Source organism: Cebus imitator, unplaced genomic scaffold, assembly GCF_001604975.1.
Source record: "Cebus imitator isolate Cc_AM_T3 unplaced genomic scaffold, Cebus_imitator-1.0 Scaffold200, whole genome shotgun sequence".
NCBI classification, from domain to species: domain Eukaryota; kingdom Metazoa; phylum Chordata; class Mammalia; order Primates; family Cebidae; genus Cebus; species Cebus imitator.
The window spans coordinates 3807527-3826287 of NW_016107515.1; the positions used below are offsets into that span (position 1 = coordinate 3807527).

The following is an 18761-nucleotide window of genomic DNA, read 5'->3' on the forward strand; positions in this document are numbered from 1 at the left end:
AATCTGGGCAATAGTTCCTCCAGTTCCTGCCCTTTCCTTTCAAACAAACAAACAAAATCATTCCTACGAGTATTTATGGAGCCTCTAATGCACACGCCCCTCCCCACTGGCATCTGGAAAAGCTCAGACCTAGCCAATTTAAAGCGGGCACTGGAAGAAAGAAGGCGCTGGGGACAGAAGGGATGCCTTGGCTTCGAATGACTTTTACAAAAACCCGTTCTCCTCTGTGATGCTCCAAACAACCCAGGGAGGTGAGGCCAGACAGGACTGTGGCCCCTGATTTGAGAAAACGAAGGCTCAGAGATGACACAACTGGCCCATAGTCACTCAGTTAGGAAGCAGAAACCCAAGGATGGAACAAGGCATTGTCAATCCAGGGGTCCAAGTCCCTGTCATCAGTACTTTCAGCAGCCCACCAAGCGTTGGGTTTGCACAACGCAGGGCAAGTTTCCGGGTAAGGTTTGCCAGCAGTGACCTCAACAACATGGACCACCGTGTGTGTGTGTGTGTGTGTGTGTGTGTGTGTGTGTGTGAGTGTGTGTGTTAGCTGTGGAGTACACTGGTGTCAACCAAGGCTCTTCAGGAAAAATTATGGATCTTTGCCATGAGTGCTGTAGGGAAGTGGCTTCGTGGGTGACAGTGCCATGGTTTGGCGTCCTAGCAGCTGTGGCCCTCCAGCAAGTCGCTTCACTTCTCTGAGCTTTGTTTTCAGACGCCCCCTTGGTAGATCGTGGACTTAAGTAAAACATATGAGTAGAGTGCTCAGCTCAGAGCAAGAATTTAAAAAACAAAAGTGTCAAGAGCCTTATCAGTCCTTGTCTCCTAACAGTGAATAAGTTTCAGTGTTTCTTTCCCGGGGCCCTGCTGGCCAAGCCCCTTTCCTTCCCTGGTTCCTTCTCTCTCCCTCCTCTCCTGCCTCCTCCCTCCCGGCTCTGGGTCGCTCCAGCAAAGTTCCCAACTTAGTCGACATGACGCGCGGCGCAGCCAATGGGAGGCGGAGTTGGCGTTTTTTTTTTGGGGGGGGAGCGGGGGTGGGAGGGGTGGGCCCCGCGTCTCCGGTGTCTGCCCTGCTCAGTGAATGGAGAGAGCGAGCGCCGGCCAGCTCACCCGGCCGCCCTGTGCCCCAGCCGCCACCGCCACCGCGCGCCCTAGCCCAGCCCCAAGCCAGACCTCCCCGGGCGCCACGCCCCACTGCGCTTGCCCCAGATCCCCAACCCGGCCCGCGGGCCATCGGGGCCAGGGGGCGCTCCGCACCTGGGCACTCCCAGCGATGCGCAGCGGGGCAGCGCCGGCCCCGCCGATGGAGCTGCTGCTGCTGCCGCCGCTGCCGCCCGGCGCTCTCCGCTCCGCCCGCGCCCCGTGCGCCTGAACGCCGAGCTCGCCCCTCCTCCGCGCCAACTCCGCCGCCGGCTCCCCAGGCCGCCCGCGCTCCCCGCGCGCCTCCTCGGGCTTCACGCGTCTTGCCCCGCAGAGGCAGACTCCTCCGGGAGCGGGGCCCTGCACACCATGGCCCCCGGGCGGACAGGGGTCGGCGCCGCCGTGCGCGCCCGCCTGGCGCTGGCCTTGGCTCTGGCGAGCGTCCTGAGCGGGCCCCCAGCCGTTGCCTGCCCCACCAAGTGTACCTGCTCCGCCGCCAGCGTGGACTGCCACGGGCTGGGCCTCCGCGCGGTTCCTCGGGGAATCCCCCGCAACGCCGAGCGCCTGTGAGTACCCCTGCCCCACCCCACGCGGGCCACCCACCTGGGTCCCACAGAGGGGGCCCCCAGGCGCCAGATCCGTCCTTTCCCCTCGGCCTCCCTGGATGCAGTCTCCATTCTCATCTCTTCTCAGATACGATCTCTCCCTCTCGGAGCTGGGGATCTGTAGGCTTGGTCAGATCGGGAAAGAGAGGTCTTGAAGCCCTCCGCGAAGGGCAAAGAGCAGTACCTCTCCAGAGGTAAGGGCTCCAGACGCAGGGCCGGCTGACAGCTTCTAAGGAGTAGCTGGCGGGAGGTGAGGGGAGGCAAGAACACTGCAGCCTTGCGGTCTTAGGGTGAGGGCCAGGGGTCTGTGCTTATTAAAAAAGGGGGCAGGCGAAGGAGAAATCTGTATGATGATGGGGCGTCAAGGCGAGGAGTCGGGAGAGAGGGCCCAAGACTGTTGACCCGCTTGGAGATCAGAATGGGCCAGCCGCTCTCTGGCTGCCCTTGCAAGGAAAGTTGAGTGTGGGTGAAGGTTTAACTTCTGAGGAACTGGACAGATTCAGAGTGGGTGCTCGCAAAACCCGCTCCACCTGGAGCGCAGCCTGGGAGATGCCAAGTTGCAGACCCGGGTGAATTTTTTATGGCTCGGTTCTAAATGCCTCCTCAAACGGGGCTGGGCTGGAGAATGGAAATGCTGACAACCCTTCAAATGAGACCCAGCGTTATAATCTTACAAACCGCACTCAGCCTCGGATCCTGGGCTTGGCAGCGAGTGGCGAGGCGCTTGGAGAATGGGGTGGATTGACCTTCGTTTTAGCCCCAATTGTGCAACCAAATATTTACTTTTCATATGTCAACGTTTTGGAAACGTTTATCATTTTGATCCTCGGACCAGATTCAAAACTTGGACTCTGGGGTGGGCTCCTCTTCCTCTGCAGTTGGGGTGGGGTAAGGGAGTGGGGAAGAAACGGTGGAGTGGGTGGGAGCCTTACTGGGAACCCAGCCGAGAAGTGGGTGAGGGTTTGCTCTATTGTGGTAGACTCCCTCCGTGTCTTGCTCTCCCTGTTTCCCCCTTCCTCATGTGCCTTAGGGGTAGGTGCCTGGATCTTCCACTCTCTTCTTGACTTCAGGCTACAAGAGTATTAATGACAAGCATTGTCCTAGAGTGTGTTATTCCTGTTAGTCACCTCCGATCACCCCACCTCATCTTCTCTTCCACTTCTTTATGCCTCTCTGGGTGGAGACTCAACAGAACTGTCTTCCTTATTTCTGGTGCTCTCTTCTTCCTTTGGCTCAAAACTTTTTTTTCCCTCAAGTGCAATGATTGTTCTGTTGAGTTGAACTACACAATCCTAAAGGGTGAGAGCAGAATCTTCATTAACACATGTCAAAAACCAGGCTTGGAAGTGTAAAACGACTTGCCCAAGAAAACACAGCAAGTTGATGGCAATAAAAGGGCCAGAATCCAGTTTTTCACACCTTAATTCAGTTATTATGTTAATCCAGAGCAGTGAAAAACTTGTTTTAGTGGTATTTTTAGATACCTATAACTTGTAAACTAAGTTCCCCTCCTCCTCACACCAGTGCTAGCCACATGAGTTAGTGAAATAATAACTATAGCTAATGTTTGATAAATGCTTTTCATTCCTTGATTTGTGTATATGTATTATCTTATTGAATCTCTACAATAACCTTATTAGTTACATAGGCAATGCTTATTACTCCATTTTACAGTTAAGCCATCTTGTCATTTACTCAAGGTCATGCAGTGAGTGAATTATTTGAATCCAAGCCTGACTGGCTCCTAAGCCCACAACCTTATCGCTCCCCTGGTCATCCGTGGAACAAGGGTCAGTTTGGGCCATGACCTATAAACTAACAGTCCTGGGAGGGTTCTGGCTGGGCTTGGATCTTAGAATAGGCTGCTGTTGCTTCTGCTTCTGTCATACCCTGCAAATGTTCAGCTCATTTTGATGCTAGGTCTGCTGCTTGGGGTCTTGAAACTACTTCTTCCTCATCTTCAAAATTGTGCTGCCTGTTTGGGAAACCAAGAAGAGTAAACCCTCTCCTCCTGGTATGTAGGAAGTTTCCCAAAGCTGTAGGAACAGCACCCACGCCAGCATGTCACCCAGTCATCTCCCTTCAGAGATCTGTGCAGCTCAGGGAAGCCCATCAGCTCCAGAAGCAATGGTGTGGAGACTGGAGTCCTGGTGGTCTCCATAGGCCCCCTGCTGCAGTCACGGCCTGTGTCTTTAACCAGCAACGGCAGAGCAGGAGCTGCTTTGATATCCCTGGTGTCATCTGCCTCAGTTGTGGTCACTGGTGCCACTTTGGCTAAGGCGCATGGGGGTGCTGCAATGGTATCTCATTCTAGTCCCCTTCCTCCCTGGGAATGGGGGACAGCGTTTAGGAACAAGCTGGGTCAGGTTCACTGCAGGGTTTCAGGGCAGCCCCCCAACAGTCTTTCACCACCAATGTCCTTCACCAACCCCGTCTCTCAGCCAACTCAGATGTCACGTTTCAATTCTGAAAACTCTTGGGGGATATTTGGCATTTTTATGCTCTGCCAAGGGTTTCTTCAGAGAGGAATCACTCATTTATTCCTGCCTTCATTCATTCAACAAACATTACTTGAGGCTGGGTGCAGTGGCACTTTGGGAGGCCGAGGTGAGAGGATCGCTTGAGCCTAGGAGTTTGAGAACAAACATGACTTGAACCTCTACTGCATTCCAGAAACTGTGTATAGAATCATTGCATATACAGAAGAAAACCAGCCCTTCAACGTAAGGAATGTAAGCAAAAGATAGAAGAAGGAAACTTGCTTTGGTGAGCCTTTTGAACTCCCCAGGGCTCATGTTGCCATGGGGCACGTTTTGTCAGCACTGTCATCAGATGCTCAGGACTGTCCTAAAATCCAATTTTCTGATCTCAAATGTTTAAATTGTGTTTTAAAACAAAGAAACAGCATTTTCTCCGTTCTCCATTCTTGATACTCTGCCTCCCAAAAAGCCTTTGATGAAGGGATTTGTGTGTGTGTGTGTGTGTCTTTGTATATTGTTTCTCTGGATGCTTTTGACTTCTGAAACCTTGTGTTATGACATTAAGGAAAACCTGAGTGGGGATAACGTGCTCCCCATTTGGGCTTTGCTTCAGGCCTGGAATGGGGCCTGAACTGTTCATAATGAAGCCAGAATCAGAGTCGGGGGTCTGTGTTCCAGGATCTTCTCTGTAATGTCAGCACATCAGGCAGAAAAAGAAACTGACATTTTTTCCCCCTCCATGAGGAGGTGACACCCACAAGAAAGCTAAATAAATGCAGAGGAGAATTCAGTGTAATTTATTATCCATGCAGCAAAGATAGAGGACGAGAGGAGAGGAAGTGAATGGTGGTGCCTGAAACCAAACATTTACCATGGAGCACAGAGTAAACAGATGTTGCACTTACCCTTCTGACTACAAAAGGAGCCCACGGATGTCATTCTTCTCCAACCACAATCTCAGCCTGGAAAAAGAGGAGGCAGATGAAAATGAACTCTCACGTGGGGCCACTTCTCCCCATGCTGCCGTCCTGCCTAGAGGCAGGCAGAGGCCCACTTCTCCCTGCAGTGAGGGGTGGCCTGAACAGTGGAGTGGGGGCAAGAGTGGACATATTTGGTTTTTCACTTGGCTCTGGAACATGCTGGAGACTGCTGTATTTAAATAAACATTTCCTGTTTGCGAAGGAGAACGGGCGAAAGGCTGAAACGTGAGAATGTGGTAACTTAATTTTCTCCATCACTCCAGATGACGGCTAGCTTTGCTGGTGGTTGGGTCCAATAAAAACCGACACCATGTCATAGGCTTTCCCTCACTTGACCACAGAAGTCCTGAGGTCAAGTGGGAGACTTTCCAAGATGCTCAACAGCCAAGCCCTGCGTCCGGGCACTTCTAGCCCTCAGGGCAAGTCCTTAGAGGACAGGGACAAGCCAGTGAATCATGGGACCTCTCTGTGTCAACGATGGTGATGTGGCCTTTTAGGGAAACACAGTGCTCTCCTGGACAGACTAAGGAGCAGCTGAGTGGACCTGTATACCCTCCAGGGTGCTGTGCAACTCTGAACAGATTGCATTACCTCTCTGGGCCTCATTTTTGTGAAAGTAGAATCCTTGTATAGCCTTAGTGGTTTTCTTAGTGGTTATAGTCCACTGGGGGAACTGTCAGGATCCACTTCCCTGGTGTCTAGAACACTGCCTGGCACACAGTAGGTTTTCAGCAAATATGCATTCAATAAAGGAAGAATGCGCCTCAAAAAGACAAGTGCTTCTTTAGTTCTTACAAGTGAAAGATGGACCATTATAGATTTGCATTTTGGCTTATACTAAGGGCTCCTTACTAGTCACCTATGACATGAGTTATTAAGAGTATCTAAAATTTGGATTTTATGAACTAAAATCTATTGGCTTACTAGAGTTACCAAGGACTCCTGTTGAGTGATCTACTCTGGAGTCTGGTTGCCGGGCGTTGCTTAGCAACCCTGCAAAACTCCTACTGTGCACAGGCCCATGAAAAGAGCTGGAAATCCTGAGCACTTAAACCATAGGACTTTCTAATCAGGAACTCATCAGCATCATCCTGAGCGCTCTGTGGGTTTTGATTGCTGCTCTTCTTGTATTAATTGATAAGTTCTGTTTTTGTTGATCATCTGGATTTTCTGTTATTTCTGCATTTTTGCCATTTTGTTTGTTATATTGTTTTCTCTCCAGTGTTGTTTGTTGTCACAGAGTTCTGTCTCCCCTGGAAAGTGAGAAGGAATACAGCTAGTGCTCGACTTATGACCACGATTGGTTCCGACAGACCAGTCGTAACACGATTTGGTCGTAAGTTGAGTAGGCTATATGCACGCGGAGATGGTAGTGCTGCCGGAAGCTGGTCCGCACTGTCATATGCCCAGCTGGGCAATGTTTGCGCTGCCAGATGCAGAGCAGTCGTGGCTAGCGATTGTGGTCGTAAAGTCGAATGGTCGTAGGTTGCATAGGTCGTAAATCGATCAATACCTCTAGCGAGTTGCCGCTGTAGGATCTCTTGCCTTGGCAATGTGGGCTGTGGCAAGAAGGTTCCCGACCCCTAAGCATTGTGGTTAGGGCAGGCGCTCAGGAGTCAGAGGGCTCTGGGTGTGAATTGCAGCTCAGTTACATCCTTGCTGTTGCACTGTGGGCGTGTTACACTATTGCTGCGGACCGCAATGTGTTTGATTCTTTTGTACCTTATTTCTACGCCTGTGATACCAGGATGATAAGCTCACTGTCTTCATGGGGATGTTGTGAATATAGCCTGAGGCAGTCCCTGTAAGTGCTCAGCATGGTGCCTACCATGTTGTTCACTCATTGCTGTGATTGTTTATCCCTCTATGATTTCCTAACTGTAAAGTATGTATAATGAATCTTCCCCATTGGGGGGATTAAATGAAATAATATACAGGGAGTGCTTAACACAGTACAGTCACATGCTACATAAAATGATGTTTTGGTCAGCAGTGGACAACAGAGTGGATGGTGTTCTCATAAGATTGAAATGGAGACGAAGAATCCCTCTTGCCTAGTGACATTGTAGCTTTTGTAATATCACAGTGCAATCACTTTATTTTTAATATATTTCATGTCACCTAAGTGTGTAGTGTTGATCCAGTCCACAGTAGTGTACCGTAACGTCCTAGGCCTTCACATTCGCTCAACATTCACTCACCGACTCACCCAGAGCAACTCCCAGTGCTGCAAGCTTTATTTCTGATAAATGCCCTATGCAGATGTACCATTTTTGCTCTTTTATACCGTTCTTTGATTGCACCTTTTCTATGTTTAGGTATGTTTTAAAAACACTCATACTTACCATTATGTCACAGTGGCTTTACGGTTTTCGGTAGAGTAACATGCTGTGCAGGTTTGGAGCCTAGGAGCAATAGGCTGTCCCACATAGCCTAGGTGTGTCGTAGGGTATACCATCTGGGCTTGTGTGAGTGCACTCCAAGAGGTTTGCACATTGACGAAATCGCCTAATGATGAGTTTCTTAGAACTCATCCCCATCGTCAAGTGATATGTGACTGCACCTGGCACCTAGGAGCCCTCCCCAAACTATTCACGTTACTGACCATGGCTATTGTTTTTATCTCTTCATCTCAGGCCCTGTCCAGCGGGAAGATTTGAGATGCCCACCCTAAATTTGCTCCAACCCCAAGCCCTGGGGAGGCAAGTTCCTTGCCTGCTTGTGGGTTGTACCCAATTCCCTCCTGGCTAGGCAATTCCTTTTCTCTCTCTGCTCTTGGTTCTGCCCCTACAGCAAAGCCCAGTTTGGCCTCTGTTCCATAAAAAGGAGATTACTGTTAAAGTGGTTTATATCTTTTCCATAGATTTGTTGCTTTGTGATATATCTAAATAAGGAATGCATTTTATTTATTTATTTTTGGGGGGTGGGTTTTCCTGGGGAAGTTTTGGCCCTGACTTTTCTTTTTCAATGCTCATTCCTTCGGTCTTTCCCTAAATGCCTCCTTTTACTGACTTCTCATGTCTGCCTCTATTACTGCTTTTACTTGAAACAGCTGTATTTACTAGCAGGCTCCACCCTTGTTATGTAAGGTGGTCTTAACCCTTTTTAGAACTGCTGAAAAGAAAGGAAAAACAAGGGATGGGGGTGTTCCCAGAGAGTTCCTCTGGACCACTGCTAACCCCAAGCAGAATGGCTGTAGAGGGTGCCCCGGCACTGCTCTGAGCTCCCAGGGCTCTCCACTCTTCATTGTTCCCCATCCTTAAATTTAAAGCAGCGCTGCCCAGGTTGGATGCTCATGATGGGAACCCTCTACCTCTCTGCTCTGTAGGCCTGGACCATGCTCTGTAGCTATTACTGCTGGCCTGTCAAGAGGCTAACTTTTCTTCTCCACCCTCTGTGGTCTTCATAGTTGTGTTGTCAGTACCATGTTTGATACAGTGAAACCCTAGAAAGAATTGGCCAAGAAGTACATGATTAGAGTCTTCCATACTGAGTGGACACAGAAGGTGAGAAAATGTGGCACTAGAGCCAGACTCCGGGGCTCAAATCCTGGTTCTGTCACCTACTGGCTGGCTGGACCTCAGTTTTTCCATTTGCAAAATGGGAATAATAATAATACTCCCTTCAAAGGATGCTGTATTAATCCACATAGGCTGCCTGGAATTAAGGGCACCCTCCAACAATGTTCCTGTCATTATTATGATCAAAAGTCCTACTGAGTGTAGAACTCATATCAGAGCATGATCAGAATGAAGCTTCATTAAGAGAAATGGATCGTCGGGGTTGAAAGAGGTCCTTTGTCCAAGTTCCAACCACATGAAGATTGGTCTTCCATCAGCACAATTTAGAAGAAGGTGGTCAGTTAGCCTCCTTTGCTTAATTAAATCTAGTGATTGGGAGATCAGTTCTTCCTAAAGCAATTTATTCCATTAAAAAAAAACAAAAAACAGTCCTAATGAGAAAGTTTTCTTTGTGTGGGGGTTGGACTTATTTCTCATTGATTGTCATTACCCAGAGCAAGTTTAATCATTTTTTCCAAATGATAGGTTTATGAAAGCCTTATTGCTGTGGTGTTTCTCATCACCCATTTACCCGAGTCTCCTTACATTTTTACAAATGCCTCAACTATTCTGTATGTGGTACAGTTTGGGCATAGGCCTTGTCCTCTATCCCTAGTTCTTTTCCTCTAAATAGGTTCCAGTCTTCTTTGACTGCATTAGTTAGAAGGAGACTTTCCACCCCCTCACTGTTTTGACTTCTATCAGCCAGCACATTCAAAGGAACCTTTTCTCTTTGGCCAGTGATAGTGTCAGGTGGGCTCAATTTGGCCAGGCTGCCTGGCATCCCCGTATCTCCCCAGCCTTCCCTGTGGTTAGCTTGCTGTTTCCCCTCCTAGCCTTGTGCATTTGACTTTTTGGAGTCTAAATGCAACACTTTGCATTTATCCTAATTAACTTTTGGCAAATCATTTCATTTCATCAGCTTTTCAGGAGCATTTTCTATTTCGATTTCCTCATCTAGCAATTAACTACTCCTTTCCCCATCTCCCACTATTTATTTCCTCTGCAATTTTAATGAGCTTGCCCTATGGATCTTTATCCAAGTTGTCAATATAATCAGCAGAGTTCTCTGTGCATTTTTTTCAAAATCTTTCTACAATCTGGCGTGTGGATTACATAAATATATTGCCCCGTTCTTTCTGGCCGGGATGGAAAAAAAATGTTAAGGTCTTCTTGGCTTGTAGCATCTTCTTTCCCTGGGGTTCTGTTGGTTCATATTCTCTCTGGAATAATTTCCTATTAATGCTTAATTCTTCAGCTTGCTACATTTTCTCTAAGCTCTTGGTTTCTCATGGAACTTTCCATCATGACTTTAGCTTCACTTCTGTCCTTTTAGGCTACTACCACAAGTCCCTCCAGCACAGGATGTGAGGCGTGTATGTGTGTGTATGTTGTATGTATATGTATATATGTGTTATTCTTGCCTGGTAAAAATTTTAGCCTGGGGGATTGAGCCTTTCTGCCAATAGCAGAGCTCAGGTAGCTACAGGTTTTAAACACAGCATTTTCCCTTAGCATCTTGGGTACCCATCGGCATAGGGCACATTTTCTGGAGTAGTTCTGGGGACGGATATGATGGAGGATGGAGCATAAGGGACTGAGGCCTACAGGGTCCCCAAGCCTCTGTAAACAACAACAACAACAACGATCATCACCACGACAAGAGCTGGCATTTCTTCAGCAATTCTTTGTGCCTGGTTCTGCTCTTACACTTCACATGCGTGAACTCATTTCCTATTTGAACAGCTATGTGAAGTAGGCAGGAGTACTGTCTCCATTGTACAGATGTGGAAACTACATCAGAGAGGCGAAATGACTTCCCCAGTCAGGAACAGGAGAGGGTTCATCCAGTCAGACTGGTCTCAGAGGCTGCACTCCAACTCCCGGTCCTGTCATTCCTTCCAGAAGCTTTCAAGGCAGCCTCCTTTTCTGTCTTCCAAACTCAATTCTCAAATAAAAACAAGAAGAAGAAAAACGCGATGAGTTCAGCTTAAACCACTGAGCTCCTGTTTGATGCAAAGCATTGAGAGGAACGTCAAGGATGTGATCTGGACACCTGGCAAAACAGACGAAATAGGCAGCCTTGGTATTGGAGCTTGAAGGCTGATAGGGGCCCCATATATAGAAATGGGAACAAGGTACAGAGTCACAGAAATTCATGACTAGATGGGCCTGAGCATAACATAAAATGATGGGAGCTGCACTCTGGGAATGTTTAGAACAGCATGAACAGAATCCACATCTTAGGAAAAGATCTCCATGGTATGTGTCCACTGACTGTTTCTTAAATTTTGGGTTTGAGGGTATACAGCCTCCAAGAATAGTTCTGAGTAGTATTTCCCCCCTCAAGTATCTACTCAAATGTTGACAGACATCTTCCTTTGCAGTTAGATGCCCCCCTTGCTTTCTCTTAGCCAGGATCTCTGGGCTCCTCCTGCCCTGGCATCAGGCCCTGCCCGAACAGGATGTACATAAGATGAATCCTGGCTGGAGTGGAGTGTGACTGCACTTATCACGGCCATATCACCGCTTGTGTGGGCCCAGACTCCTCTTCTCTTGTCCTAACTGCCAACCTGGTTCCTGACCCCTGATTCATTCTGTACCTCGGCAGCAGTGTATCTTGTGGCTCCTGAAAGTCTTCCAGCACACTTAACCATCCACCTTGCCTCCCTCTTGAGTTTTTCTACCTCTCTAGCTTGTTTGTTACCAGGCATACCCATCCTTTGCCCTAGTGCATGCCTTACTGTGTGCCCTAGCGTGTGCCCTAGTGTGTGCCCTAGCACATGCCCTAATGTATGCCCTAGTGCGTGCCCTAGTGTATTCCCTAGTGTATACCCCATGTAAGCCCTAGCATGTGCCCTAGTGTATGCCCTAGCCTATGCCCTAGAGTATGCCCTAGTGTATGCCCTGGCATATGCCATAGCATATACCCTAATGTGTGCCCTAGTATATGCCCTAGTGTGTACCCTAGACTATGCCCTAGCATATGCCCTAGTGTGTGCCCTAGTATATGCCCTAGCGTGTGCCCTGTGCCCTAGCATATGCCCTAGTGTGTGCCCTAGCATATGCCCTAGTGTGTGCCCTAGTATATGCCCTAGCGTGTACCCTAGAATATGCCCTAGCGTGTGCCCTAGTGTGTGCCCTAGCGTATGCCCTAGTGTATGCCCTGGCATATGCCATAGCATATACCCTAATGTGTGCCCTAGTATATGCCCTAGTGTGTACCCTAGAATATGCCTTAGCTTGTGCCCTAGCATATGCCCTAGTGTGTGCCCTAGCGTGTGCCCTAGCATGTGCCCTGGCACATGCCCTAGTGTGTGTTCTAGCATATATCCTAGTGTGTGCCCTAGCCTGTGCCCTAGTGTATGCCCTAGTGTGTGCCCTAGCGTATACCCTAGTGTGTGCTCTAGTGTTTGCCCTGATGTATGTTCTAGCATATGCCCTAGTGTGTGCCCTAGTGAGTGCCCTGACTCAGGTACATCTGCATGCTGTGGATTCCATGATTCTCTTGTAATCTGAGGTTTATGACTTGACCATAGAATTGTGCATCTTTGCATCTCTCTGAGCCTTACTTGCTCCTGGCTCCTGGCTTAATCCTTCTAGCTTGGCTTCTTGCCCTCTGTGTAGCTCTCCACAGCCTTGGTATTGAATTTGGACTGTCACCATCAGAGCCCCAGGTCCGGAGATTGGATTTCATGGCCTGAACCTTCACCGGAGGCTGGAGACTTGCAACAAACTCAGAGCTCTGCCCTGGAAACAACCTCAGACTTCATCTTCATGGGCATCTGAAATTTTTTGTCATGTCCAGGGTAGCATATAAAGGTGCCCCAGGGCTGGGTTCTATAAATGATGAATTACTTAGATGTACTCCTGAACTCCCTGTACCCCAAATAGGACAGATCATTTTGTAATTGAAAAGCACAGCAATGATGATCTCATTGGAGAGCTGTCCTGCTCAGAAATGTGTTGCAGAAATTTCTGGACTATCTAGCATTTTGCTGACATTCTTGCTTTCCTCTCCTTCTCTGCTGGGCTCTAGAATATAGGTACAAAGTGTTCTGTGTATGGAGATTCTAAGTGGAATTAGTGGGAAGCCAGTGGGGAGTATAATCTGGATATAAGCCAAAATGAGTAGAAAGACCTAAGCTGAATCCTGGTTTCTGTCACTTTCTAACTGCCCGGCCTGTCTGAGTACCTCTGCAGTCTCTATTGTCTCATCTATAACCTTTAGAATGGGAGAAATAACACTCATCTCAGGGGGCTGATGCAAGGCTTAAATGAGATCAGATGTCTCCAAATGCCTTCTAAATTTAGTGCTATGTGAATACCTTAATGAGTCCACCCACAATATCTGAATTGAACCACTAAATCCTGTATCTGGAAGATGATCAGGGTATATTTTAGAAGCTTTCATTTACAGATGAAGAAACTCGGGGAGCTCCAAACCCTTGCTCAGATTCACCCAAGTCTTCAAACTCTTGTTCTAGTTTCTTTTTCCATTTAACACGATGCATCTTTTACAGATTAAAATATAACCTCACACCAGCCATGTCAGCAGCTTAACCAGGTGGAGTTTAGAGGACTGGGTGATTAATAAGTGACAGTGTCCAAGACAGTAGGACCAAATAAGGGAATCCATGAAGGATGGAGTCATTTAAAGGAGCCATTTATTGAGTGTCTACCACAATGAATAAAGCAAGTGAAATGTTCTCATAACTAGAACAGCTCAAACTAACTTCAGAGTTAATCTAGACTGTCTCTCCCTCCAAATGACTGACAAGGCAAAGGCTACCAGGCTAGGTTCAGAGCGGGGAGATTTATGGGTTGGGGGAAATGCTAGAACCATGAAGGATGTAGCACCAAACCCTCAGGAATCATTGATGAAAGCAAGTCCCCCTCATCCCTTTTAGTGGGTACAAATATGTAGAAAGCCTCACACATCATAAAAAAATAGTACAAGTGGAATTAAAAAAAACTCATGGGGAATATATTAATCTGAGAACAATTGTATCTGAGAAAGCATTCAAGTATGCCTCTGCAGCTAGCTGGCAAACAGCACAAGTTCTGCATTTTATTAGAGTCCTAACTCTGCGTAGAACACTGACCTTATTTGAGAAGCAATTCATAAACACTGACACACAGCACAGCAGCATTTGAGGCCATGAGGAGTTATAGGGCCTTCTTTGGGGGGTCAGCTTCCCTTCCCCTCCTGGGCTGCAAGGGACCCCTAGGACATTGTTTCCCTGATGTAATAATATCTTTATTTTTCTCTCTTAGTTTTAACTCAGCAGAAGGAATTTTCCTAGGGGAAAATGAAGGAGGGGAATTTGGAATAAAATTTATGCCTTGGGCAGGTTTGCCTAAGCATGGGGTAGGCGATGGGGAAGACCCCATTCTGGGGGAAAGGGTCTAAGAACTTTCACTTGGCCAGAGGAATTTCTTTTTGGAGATCTCACCTGGTGCCTGGCGACCTATGCTGTGGCTGTGTCAGAGGGGGATTCTCAGGCAGCATTCACCCAGTCCTTTGGAATGCAAGGCTTGTGGCTTGCAACCACCCTGAGAAACACGTCCACCACATCCCCTCCTGCTAGAAGCTGGCACCTCCGTTTCCATCTGCTGCCAGCGTACAAGTTCTGAATTTGTGCCATAGAACTTGGTTCTGTTCCTCCCCCTCTTGTTGCCTTCCCTAGCCAAGAGATTTTCAGGCTTTTGAGGTATCTCTGGAGATCATCTGGTCCACTCCCTCCCCACTGATCTCAGCCTGTCTCCAGAGGGAAATGCATTAGAAAAGTCTCCAGAGAGGACCTCAGCTCTCTGGTGTGGTCTGCCCTTGTGAAAAGGTGCCTTCATTTCTGCCTCATCCTGTGCAAAGATCATGCAGAACCATGAGAAGCCTCTGCCAATCTGAGAAGCTAGGGAGTTAAAAAAAAAACCACATCTAAAAAAAAAAAAAAAAAAAAGAAAGGAATAATGTGGAAGCAGAGGGGAGAGGCAGCAGATGGGTGATTCAGGATGGCAGATCATATCCTGAGGCCTCTCAGCACCAAGGCTGCAGCTTATTTAGAGTCTAGAAAGGGAAGATCCCAGCTGAAGAAAACGGCAAGGGAAGGAACGCTGGGAACCAGGACTGGAGCAGGAATCCAAAATTGGGAAGGCCAGTTGCTTCATGGGAGCTTTTAAAGACTCTAGTTCCCCACCAACACCCCTCCCCTTCTAATTGCTTCATAGCACAAGATGGTAACCAATCTGCTCTGTTTACTCTGTTTAGGCGTACATTTTAGTACTTTCTGAAACGTCTCCCATAAGCTTCTCCCTGCCGTGTGCCCTCCTTGTACATTCTAGAAATTTTGCAAAGACTTAAGTCTCCTCTGGGTTCTTTCCTGACTGGAGCTGCATGCTGATTCAAGCCATATTCAGCCAGGAAGCTCTCTTCCCGTCTTTAAAACAAGAAACATCTTCTTCCAAGAAGACTGCACTACAGTTTTCTTTGTCTGTGTTGCTAATGAACAAAGAGGCCCCGTTGCAAAACAGCATTTCATGAGCAGAGCAGGGCTGATAGCACCTCTTGCCAAATGTGACTGTGTGTAGTTGTGCGGGGGGGAAATAGCTTTGTCAAGAGGAGGGCCGAGGGAGGCAGCTCTGGGGAATTTTTAGCAACTGCAGCATGGTGTAGTGGAAAGAACGCTTGCCTGGGAATTTGGAGACCTGGCTGTGCCTCTGACACACCGTGTGACCTTGGACAAGTCATTTGACCTCTCTGGGCCTCAGTTTCCTGATCTTTAAAGGGGATGAGGGAAGTAGACTGGATGATCTCCAAGGATCCTTTCAGCCCTATGCATCCTCACCTCTGAGGGCTGGGATTTGGGGTTTAGACCTGAGCCAATATCTGTCCAACCCAAGAGACTTTCTAGAGGCAAAAGAGAGGCCAGGACAGCTGCTTCGGGGAGTGGCTGGTCCTTGATTAAGGCTCAAATAATTAGCTCAGCTCCACAGTAAGCCTTCTGAAATTAGAAAGAAAAAGATGTTTAGTTTAAAAAATAGCAGTTGGTGTTTCTGAAAACTGGCTTGGGGCTTTGTAGGTTTTATTCGAAGACATAATTTTGCTTCCTCTATAGTACAGCAGTTTAGATTATCGATGCTTTGATGTCAGAGTTAGTATGACCTGGGTTTGAATGCCGTTAGTAGCTAAGTAATATTGGGCATGGTGTTTAATAGTAACCTGCTTCCCTGGCTTACTGGGAGGATCAAATGAGGTAATATATGTCAAGCTTAGAAGACAGTGTCTGGTATTAAATAATCACTCAAAAAGCCATTATTATGGCTATATTTTGCTGCTTAACAAACCATCCCAAAACGTAGTATTCTAAAGTGACAACCATTTTATCATGCTCAGTGATTCTGTAGGTCAGTAGAGATGGCTTCTTTCTGCACCATACCGTCTGAGGCCTCATCTGCAGAGTCTGGAATGACCAGGGGAGATTTGAATATCTGAGTGCTAGAATCACCAGCAGGCTGTTCACTCACAGGTCTGGCACCTAGGCTGGGATGACGTGAAGGCTGAGCTCAGCTGGGACGATTGACCAGGGTGTTTACACATGTGACCTCTATATGGCTTGAGCTTCCTCGCAAAATGGTGGCCTGTGAGTAATCTAACTTCTCACATGGTTGCTCCACACTTCCCATACTCTGAGAATAGGTGTGCAGCAACTCAAAACAACTCAAAAGTAGCATGGCTTTTTATGAATGAGCCTTAAAAGCAACATAGTACCCCTTCTGCTCTGCTCTGTTGCTTTGAATAGTACAAGCTTGTCCAGATCCAAGGGTAGGGGCCATCTCTCCATAGAAGAAGTCTCTCAGAAGTTGCAGCTATGTTTTAAAACCTCCACAGCCATATAGTTATCATCATCATTTTTCTGTACCATATAATCTAATCTCTTAAGTAGACAAAAATTTCCTTGAGGGCAGGAGATGTACATTTCTCTATAGAAGTTTAGTATAATGCTTGTGAAAATGAGACAAAAATCAGCATATTTTCAAAAATCAAATTGAGTTGGATAGGCAGCAGGTTTGGTTGAAAGACCAGGAGCTTTAGCACCAAAGAGATCTGGTTTCAAAAATCTGTATTCAGGGCCAGAGGCAGTGGCTCATACCTGTAATCTCAGCACTTGGGAAGCTGAGGCGGGAGGATCACTTGAGCCTATGAGTTTGACATCTACCTAAGTCACACAGTGAGACCCCATTTCCACAAAATATAAAGATAAAAAAAATTAGCCTGGCATGGTAGTGCACACCTGTGGTGCTGGCTAGTCAGGAGGCTGAGGTGGGAAGGATCACTTGAGCCCAGGAGGTAAATCTGCAGTGAGCCATGATTGCACCACTGCACTCTATCCTTGGTGACAGAGTGTGACCTTTATGAATTGAACAATGATTCATTTAATGCTAATAATTCACAATGGCTTCATTTTTCGAATTTCTCCATGGTGGTGTCTGTAGATGCCTAGGTCTGGGAAGATACTCTCATGGGATAGAGAACTAGCCCTTTGGAAAGGAGCCCAGGGTCCCAGGGAAACTGCCTGGGACAGTACTCTATTTTGGCACATCCACAGCTGAGTTTGAATTATCTCTGTTGGCTTCTGACCCTAGAGATCCCCTGGCTTCCTCTAGTTATCATCGTTTTGCTCAGAGGTTCACATCTTCTTTCCTCACCGGATAGATCCTGTCCCTTGCTGCTGTGTAACTGTGGGCAAACATGTTAGCTCTTACCTTGTGCGGTTTTTTTTAAGCATTGTATTACTGGCTCAAATTTAACAAACTGTACTATCCTTGTCTTTGCGGTGTCAAACCAGGTCACTGGGCTTCACTTTCTGGGGTAGTTCCTGGGACCCGAAGCTCTCTTAGGAATCATTGACTGTGAGCTTCTCCTTTTTTCCCTAAGACCTCCCAGGAGCCCTAACCTTACCTTTTCTGTTTTTTAAGAGTCTAAATAATCTGAAAGAAGACATTTACCTTGTCTTTAGAAAAAGGCACAAACCTCACAACATTTGCAAATGATTTTGAGGCCATTCCATGGCCACGTCTCCAGTGACATCTTTCTTCTGAATGATCCTTATCTGTCTTAGTGATTTTGATTGATGGACCTCTGGATTTTTGCTGAGTTTTACTTTGGAATCATCATGTAGTTGTGAAATTGTCATAAGTCCCTCAGTCCCCTCCACTGTAGTAGACATGCGTTTTTTTCTGGCTGCCTAGGACTTGTTCCCTCTCTCTTCCTAGCAGCAGCCTTTCTTTCATTATTGACGTGTCATCTTCTGCATCTATGGGATACAATCTGGTAGATTTTTGATCAGGGTCTTGGCCTCTCCCTGTCAAGGCTAAGTTTATGACCCAAGTCCAGTCAATTGGATCCTTTCTTTCTGGAATTGGAATCTTGACCAGAGGAACAAAGAGATTGGACATAATGGTTTTTCATTTCATCTAAGCACCTTCAAAAGCATAGAACAGACTACGCCTACTTCCCTACCCACCCCACCCCCTACCAACCCCAGACCTGTTCTTAAAATGCTCATTGAATCCAGGAATTTCTGATAGCTTTCTGGAGAATTCCCTTTCACTCAAGTTCACAAGATTGCGACCAAATTTCCAAGTAAATGAGAAAGCCACAGACAACAAACTTCTGGGGAGAAAATGGCACAGTGAGAAAGATTATGCATGGCCTTTGGAGAAAGGCAGACCCGGTTTGAATCACAGTTTCACCATTCACCAGCTGGGTGCCCTTAGGCAAGTTCATTTTTCCCTTAGGATGTCAGCATCATTGTAAAATAAGGATAATGAGTCCTGAAGCCCTGGTTCTCAAACTTGCCTGCATATTGCAATCACCTGGGGAGACTTAAAAAATTACTGATGCCCAGGCCGGTCCCCAGAGAGTGTGACTTAATGATTTGGGGGTGCTTTTTGGATGTTGGGATTTCATAAACCTTGCAGGTGTTTCTGATGTACAGC

General features: G+C 47.2%; 1 protein-coding gene across 1 annotated transcript in view; it reads left to right on the forward strand.

The window, feature by feature from the left end:
* Positions 1-1385: 1385 nt before the first annotated feature.
* Positions 1386-18761, forward strand: part of LOC108317336 (slit homolog 3 protein-like) — a 54901-nt gene continuing 37525 nt past the window's right edge. Inside the window, exon 1 of the mRNA XM_017547714.2 lies at positions 1386-1703. Within this exon, the coding sequence (XP_017403203.2) occupies positions 1507-1703 (197 nt within the window). The 5' untranslated portion in view covers positions 1386-1506. The remainder of the gene's footprint in view (positions 1704-18761) is intronic.